The sequence below is a fragment of the Telmatherina bonti genome (genome assembly GCF_933228915.1).
Source record: "Telmatherina bonti genome assembly, chromosome: 1".
Classification (NCBI taxonomy): domain Eukaryota; kingdom Metazoa; phylum Chordata; class Actinopteri; order Atheriniformes; family Telmatherinidae; genus Telmatherina; species Telmatherina bonti.
In genome coordinates this window covers 27,133,298-27,141,838 of record NC_136619.1, presented here as the reverse complement: position 1 = coordinate 27,141,838, position 8,541 = coordinate 27,133,298, and the positions used below count along the sequence as shown (strand labels likewise).

The following is an 8,541-nucleotide window of genomic DNA, read 5'->3' as shown; positions in this document are numbered from 1 at the left end:
AGTGTATGTAAGAAGTGTGAGTTTGTCTGATGTTCTTAGTTTGTAGTATGATTCATCTGGTGTTTCTGCAGGTACTGGAACCATTTTGTCCCCTGCCTGAGCAGGAATTTTTGGAACCTGAGGAACTGGGAGTTGATCAGCCAACCAGCAGCACCACTGTATTTTTAACCCCAGTGAAAGAGCCAAACACTATTTCCCCTCCTGTCTTTGCTACCGCACAAAAACATCTGTCTTGTACCACCTCTCTTGCAGAAACCGAGGCCGTATCAGGCCCTTCAGCTGTTGTCACCTCTCTCTCTTTTCCAGATGCAGAGTCTGTGCCTTCTTCTCTATCAGAATGTACCTCTATCTCTCAGCCGTGTTTGGTGTCTGTCCCTCCTCTTTCTGTCGTGTCTTCCAGCCCTCACACAGGAGCACTTCTGGCTGAAAATGACTCACTCGTTCCAGCACAAACCCAATCAGAACCACCCATCTCGCACCCTCACAAAGATGTGATTCCCACTCCTTTTTCTGAGGAGTCTGCTTGTACACAAAGAGAAAATTCTCCTCTAAAGATAGTAGCAGCACACAGCTCCTCACAAAATCAGGCTTGCAGTTTACAAACATCAAATAATCTTTCTGATACTCTTGTATAAACATTCTCACACTCAGTATTAGACTTTGTCTTGATTAGTCTGTGTAGACAACAAAGCTGCCAAATTAAAAAGGGAATCTGTTTCCGTGCATACTGACTAAGATGACAAATTTCAAAATTGAAACCATTTTGCCTACTTTTGGGCGTGCCACCTTAAGAGTGTCCAACATATAAAAGTATTTATGGAAAAAGTGCAGCAACTTTGCCATTTCTTCCATTAGAAGAAATCATAAGAGACTGCAATGCAGTACAACTCAGTGGATAGCTTTTTTTCTCCACTTTCAAATAAACTATTGGCTGTATGCATTAAATCCCCATGACTGCACTGAAACCAGTTTAGTGCTTCTGGCAAAGTAGAAGGTAGGGGGATTATAAAGAATGCGATGAGTTTTACTAAATTAGATTAAATATTTGTCTAAACCAAAATGTGATGTTGTAAGTTTAATGTAATTTAAGTTAAAAGGTTGTAGGTTTGATCACGGGTGGTGGTGAATATAATGGCAGAGCAGTATCTAATCTAAAAGTCGCTTTTAACATCCTTTAATGTGTCCAAACCTACCAGCCTTACTTCTCTTCCTATAAAAATTCATTGTCCATCTTTTCATAATCAACTTTTTATTCTTTTCCAGTTCGCTCAAGTGCTTAACAATCAGAGCTTAACAAGTTTTCTTTGTATTCAGAAAGTTTCCATGGTCACCTAATTTCTTCCACATTTAACTGGCATTTCTTTCATCTTTCTACTGCTCTTTCTTCCATCTTGGCTGGGGTTTTTTGGTAGTTGCAGCTCATCATTTTGGATGTCTGCTCCCCTTTTTTTGCATTTATAAAACACATTTTCATCTTTTCCTCGGTTTTAATTCCCTGACGAAAGCTAGTAATCTATCAGGCACCAATAAAGTAACAAACGGAACAAGTGTGTAATTACGATGTACTTGGTTTTGCTCCACTTCACTCTTCCACTGTAAAATTGCTGCTGCTCACAGGTCTCGGCCCAAATTTCCCCATTACTGAACTGATGTGGTAGAGGGATGTCACGATTCAGACCAATAGCTGAAAATGTGTTTTATTCCATCCAATACCATAATGTGCTTTCATCTTGTAAACCATCTATGGCTGGCAGCTGCTTTTACAGAGTGATTTAGATTAGTGCAAACCTCCAGTGTGTTTTATTTGTATGTTTTTGTTGTTTTTCTTTCTTTCTTTTTGTTTGTTTTTTTTTTTTTAACATAATTTGTTACCACCATTGTTGCCTGAGTTGCAAGTTTTTGTGTCAAATATTTGCTGTAAATTTGCAGCATTAATTCCATGTGTCACTAGTCTCATACTACCAAGTAACATTTTGTCACTTTTTATCCTTAACCATCTGCATAACCCAAACATAACTCATAAACATAAACACTGTATGTTTAAATTATATTTTAACTTACAAACCTGTATGTTACTTTGTCTTTCAACTCCACTGTCAAATGCATCCTTTTCCAAAATGTATGTTTGTGTTCATATCCTTATTGTTTCCGATGTTTTATAATAACATGCTGTTTTAATTCATTAAAGGTAACCAAATAATTGTGTCTGCTGATGTAATTTGCCTTCAGTATTTGTCTCACTCAGTCATATCGGATAGCAGAACAAGATCAGGGTTTTCCTCTGAGTGTACAAAGCTTTCATGTGGTTTATAATCATATCATAGAGGTGATGTAGAGCTTGTGTAGTGCTCACTCAGGAATCATGACTGCTGTGGGTGTTTCATGTCAGGTGGAGTGGGCGCAAGCTTGCCTTTAGGTTGCACTTACATTTATGTGAACTATACTACATTTTTAACTCTTGGTTAACAAATTCAATCATGTGCTGCGATGTATATTCGAATGGTTACTTGCACAGTGTCATTTCAAAAGCAACATGGTCTTTCTACTTATGATCTAACTGGTCATTTTTTCCCTTACATTTATGTTTCTGTCATACCTGATAAATGACACCACTGTCAGATGAAAACTGACTTCTTTTGCTGATGATGTATTGCCAAATTAATAATGTCCAGCAGGTTACACATTGATTGTTGTATTTAAACCAGGGGTGTCCAAAGTCAGTCCTTAAGGGTTGCTGTCCTGCAGGTATTCCAGGTGTCTCCGTTTCAATACACCTCACACCTCTATTAAATTGATTCAAGAGCCAGAGAAGTTCAGGAATCCTGATTTAAACCATTGCTTATGAATCCCACTGAGTCAAATGACATAATTTTTACAAAGGAATAACACTTTTTTTGTCTCTTGCTACTGTATAAACTGTCTCTACAGTCTTTCAATTAAAAAAATTTTTTTTTAATGCTGTAGTTGTTAGGTTGAGATTGGTAGATTAGTTTTTTATAGTTAAACTGATCTTCTGTTTTTATCTGTATTAAGGTCTTTGCTTGAGCATCCACTCATCTGCACATCTTCCCAGCCCTCAGGCATCAATCAAACATTTATCTTTGAAGTCATGCTCCTATGTATACTTTTATGCTTTTGGCAGGTGCTGGAGAACTATAATAAAGGAAAAACTGCTTTGCTATCAGCAGCCAAGATCATGGTGAGCCCCACAGAAGTGGATTTGAACCCAGAGTCCATGTTCGTGGATGCGTCAACATCATCTCAGCAGCCAACGCCTACAACCCACTACCGCAGGAACAGTAGTGTTCGGTTAGTACACTGGGCATTGGCATGGGTGTGTTTGATCCTAAAAGAATATATGAAATGCTTTAAAACTTCTCTGTTGCCAGTTTGTACAATGACTTGGCTTGTAGCTATATGAACTCCATCCGAAACTTAAGCTGCAATATTTAACCTCGTAGTACTAAAAGCCATAGTACTGCTACTTATGGCTGCCCTGTTTTCTCAAAATTATTGTTTTTGTCTGTTTTGTTGTTTTTTGTTTGTTTGTTTTTTAAAAGACAAAAACCATTGTCACGGTAAGCAAAGCATGCTAGTACTAATTTTGCACAATATGCTCCCTTCTCTCATGCACGCCTGCACGCTGTCTAACCACAGAGCAGTTGCCACGTATGGTAGTATTCCGTTTCCACCTCGCCCTTTCTGGTTTAGTCCGTGTCCGAAGTCGGTGTGAGCCCCTGGTAGTAAGAGTTGAACTATTATGTTTCCTCTCCTGTATTAAATGTTGGTACAAGAGCATACATGCACTACTAGGTCACACTCCTTGGATGCCTCTCGTTATGCTAATGTGTCTCCTTGTTTTCCTCCCTCCACACAAGGAGGTGAGAAAGAGCTGCAAGGAAGGATACACCCGAGATTCTTCCTTACAAGCTCCTCCAAAAGCCTCCTTGTCTACTTGTAAGTGAAAGTGAGGGATTAGATTTGAAGTTCTCGATTGTGGAGGCAGAACATTTTCTGGGGTTTGGGGGTGGAATGGATATAAGGAAGCATACGTTAGCAAAATGATTGGCACTCCTGAGCTCCCAGTCCCATTTCTCTGTTCTTTGTTCCATCTACGTGATTTATTGCAGTGGTCACATAGTCTGTTGAATCTAGACATAGTTTCAACACTAACACAGTCGTTTTATCCCTCTTTAACCCTCTGCAAGCTGTTTTGACCCACTTCTCATGTCTGTCTTGTGTTTTGGATCCCTTCTGTCCTCCTTTCCCTGTCATTACTCTCCACCCGCTCTTCTTCTTTCCTCTAGTTCATGTGCCCAGTCTGAAATATCTCTGGATGGTTTCTCCGAGTGCCCTCCTCCACCAGTGCCTGTCGTTCTGCGCGGAGCTCGGGAGCGTCTGGCAGTTGAGCTGAGGGACCGCAAAGCACCACTGGCTGTCATGGAGAGCCTCTCAGATGCTGAGTCCATCTACAGTTTGGATTCCCGACGCTCTTCAGCTGCATTAAGGGGGTCACCACTGCTGGGTAGCCTACCATTCCCTTTGGATGCCCCAATACCGGAGGAGAACCCGTCTCTTAGCTCTCGCACTGAACTACTGGCTGCAGACTCCCTCTGCCAAGCCACACCTGAACATCTGGGTGAAGTTGGACCCTTCTTTACTCCAGTGGAATCCAGATCCATACAAAATTATCCCACGAGGCTGTCTCCAGTCACACCTCACTACAGTGGACATCATTCCCCAGCTCTTCTTAGCCAGAGTGTCTTGGCTCAGCCTTTCAAACCAGAGCCTGACGCTCCGCCAGCATTGCTACCTGATGGGGATCAGATACCTGGAGTCTACAGCCCAGGGAGCACGCCTCCTGCTCCCTTAAGCCCACAAACTTGCTCTAGACCTTTGGATGGAGAAAAGGAGGACTGGGAGACGGAAACAGCAGTGAAACGGTTAGGTGTAGAGACCACAACCTCTACCCTTCCTCCCCAGCTATCCAATGGAAACCCCAGTCAGGCAGTACTGGAGTTTGCCCAGTACTTGGACTCCTTATTCAGATTGGACGGCAGTAGCTCTCCACCTCTGGAGTTGTCTGATGGGGAGTCAGAGTCAGGTCGGGGATCTTTCGGGCAGAGCGAGAGTCTTGGAGATGGACAGCAATTAGACGACAAACAACTTCTGGCAAGAGCAACACTGGAGCCCAACCTAGTCCCTAAACCTCCGCGCACTTTTGCTGGATCTGCTGACCCCTCTTCAGGAATATCTTTGTCCCCCTCCTTCCCCCTTTCATCATCTGAGGAGCTCAACGATCTTTCTCCTAGTGAAGGTCCCCCACCTGCCATGCACTCCTTACGAACATCTAGCCCTTGCCACTGTCCTGAAGAGAACACACTGTCATCAATGGTGTAATGTGCTCTGAAGGTCCCAGTGCCCTTTGCTCTAAGCTGAAAGGTGCAGTAGTCCAAATTTGAAAACATATCACAGTACACGCATGCCATGGAATGCAGTCACTCATCAGAGATCCAATGACAGAACTTGACTGACCAACTTACGAACTTTTATTCATCTTCAGGTGTCCCCTTGAACTCTGTTTATAACATTTTCACAATGTTGCAATGTCAAAAAAAGATAGATACCTCTCTCTGCATGCCAGGGGGCTTTGCTGCTTATGGATGTATATGAACAACTGTAGCTTCACACCATCATTCCAAAACTATGTTGTCTCACTCACGTCGAGACATGTCCACATTACATCTAGTCCCCAGTGTAGAAAATTAAAAGGGAGATTAGTTAACCAAGCAGGGATTAAAGAACTAGCACTGTAGAAGAGGTTAGCATTGGCACATCATTGGGGTTGATGTATTTTACAACTTCCTGCATCCTCAGCAGCTTCGGAAACTGTCCAGCTTTGATTTGATTATTATTATTGTTATTTTTTACATCAGGAATGTGAAGATGGACAACTTTGTTAATAAAGAGATGTGAGAAGACATTGAGAAACGTTCCTCAGGACTACAAAGAATTGACTTTGAGAAAGAAAGAAAGCGTGTTATGTTGGTAAGAATACATGTGTCTTAAACATTTTGTGATTGTGACAAAAGTTATTACAGATGCCTATGGATGTTTTAAGTCTTTGATTACACTTTATAATGCATGAAAACTTTATTTTTTATTTTTTTCTTCTTGAAGAGAACTTGTCACCACTTTGACATTTGGTTATTCTTGCACATCACATATTGCTCAGTTTACCCCTTTGCCAAACAAAGGAAAAAAATATATAAAAACGAAAACATTGTCTTGCCAAATGTATTTATGAGATGTAATTTTGTATATGTATATGGATATTGCTTTATTTAAACACAGGCTCAGTTTATCATCTCCTTTCTCAGCAGTTCTGTTGGTTCCCATGTAGACTGTTACACAGCAACACCATGAAATAGATGTCATCCTGACATTAAAACACTGCCATGGCTTTAACAAAGAAAAAAAAAAGAAAGAAAAACCTCTGCACGTTGGGTTTTAACAAATAACAAACTTGCTAAGTGGTCTCATGAATACTGTACATTTATCTGTAGAGAGCTCTTAGCAATGTGCCCAGGTCAGAATGTGCATGCTCTATGCATTTCTAAGTAGCATGGCTGGTATAAATCCACAGTAAATAAGCTCTAAACATGGCCAGAAATATCATCATATGGAAACACAAACTTGTGAGAGGCTATTCAGATGCCCAGGTCACCAGACAGGACCAAAATGCATATCCTAAAGGTGTCCCAGGATGTTGTTTCTCTTATTTTGATGGTGCTCTCAAGTAATTTTGAACGTCAGGGTTTTTGATTCCCTTTAATCTGGTTCATCCTTGGAGTTGGACTTTGGATGAATGCGCTTGAACATTATGCCAATTCTAAATACTGTATGTGGAATAACATCTCATCTTTCAGTCTGGTTGCGACAGGTTGCTCACAATTTACATTATTTATTACAGTTAATGTTCTCACTTTTCTTGCTGTATTTGATGATATTATCTTTATTGCTCTTGCAACTGATTGGTTTGATGTCAGTGGTTTTTAACTCAGTTTTTAGCACAGTGTGAGGATCTTTTTAGACTTTTCCCAAATGTAAGGAGTTAATCTATCTCGGCTTGTTTTCTGTCTGAGTGGTATTTGACATTCTGGTGACATGTTTTGTTTAGGGTTCTCCCCCCCCCCCATTTCTTCACAAGTTTGTCAAAGTGGTGAGACATGCTGCAGAGTGACAGCCTTCTCACAGTGACCTTTGGCGCAGTGCCTCCAACAAGCCTGGAGCTGCTGTAGTGATCTGCACAGCCTCTCTAATTGGAATAACATTTACCATGGTAACTCACAGCAGACAGGTGCAGCCAGTTTACATTTCAACACCACTCAGATCATGCTGCCAGTTATGTTAGATACACTAATGCTAGGCCCGCAATTTCCTAACCTGCAGTAGCTTTGCTTGCAGCTGGTCATACACTGAACACTAAAAGAAAGCAACAATTATTTCCAGTGTGATGTGTACAGCACCATCTTTAATGTGTAATTATTTATGCAGATGTCTATTAAAAAAAAGATTAATTCCAATAGAGTCAAGTAGAGAACAACTATATAACAATAAGACAATGACTGTATTAAAAGATATTAATGCTGACATGTAGAAAAAAAATATTTATTCAAGCTATTGGCAGATTTACAAATTGGTCTATATTGAAAGGAATAATTCAACTATGTCTTGTCCATGTTTACCTGGTTTGCTTCCCTTCCCTTCTGCCCCACAATGAGAATGTATTTTATCCCTGTCCCTCACTGCCCTGCCTGTAATGGAATAAACTATAAAATATAAAATAAAACTGAATTTTGTCTTAAATTGTTCATTATGTGTTATTAACACACTGTTGATATCCAGAATTGACTAAGCTCTTTGTCTACATTACTGTTGCTATTAGACCAAACTTACAAAATGCTTTTGCAGCCTGAAAAAGTTTCTGCTTTTGGTCTGATGTAAAGAATATTTCATTGGGTGCAGATATATTTTGAGTGAAGGGTTGCATGAGTTGTTGGAGCTTTTTTAAGCTCAAGTGTAGGTGCAGTATATCATGAGTGTACAGGAGGTCTTATAGAGGCCAGAACAGACTGTTTAGTTTGCTGGGATGATGCAGCACTGATGGGAGGTTTCTGTTTGATAACACTGTTGATGCTCCCTGGATTATGTCTCACAAAGTATACACTTTTGTTTACAGAACCAAAGCAGCCCAAACTAACACACACCAGGGACTTCCAACAGCCTGGAGATATTTTTTATGAATGTGTTGTAATGTGTTATTTTCATTAACTTGTTTATAGATCAGTGTTGCATTTAACTACCTCATTACAGAGCAAAGGCTGTTAGTGAAAACTATGGTCATTGCCCAATTTGAGACGGTGCAGCTCAGTAGAATATCTGGTTTTACTTAAAACAATACCCAGTGCTGCACCTATCTTCACCAATAAAAGCTCCAGTAATTAATAGTGCATGTTTTACTGCAAATAATTTCAACCA

At 40.4% G+C, this 8,541-nt stretch overlaps 1 protein-coding gene across 1 annotated transcript in view; it reads left to right on the top strand.

The window, feature by feature from the left end:
• The window catches only part of dagla (diacylglycerol lipase, alpha), a 34,657-nt gene extending 28,475 nt beyond the window's left edge, over positions 1 to 6,182 (top strand). The window contains exons 19-20 of the mRNA XM_079239081.1: positions 3,143 to 3,309; positions 4,308 to 6,182. Coding sequence (XP_079095207.1) covers positions 3,143 to 3,309; positions 4,308 to 5,400 — 1,260 coding nt within the window. The 3' untranslated portion in view covers positions 5,401 to 6,182. The remainder of the gene's footprint in view (positions 1 to 3,142; positions 3,310 to 4,307) is intronic.
• The last annotated feature ends 2,359 nt before the right edge of the window (positions 6,183 to 8,541 follow it).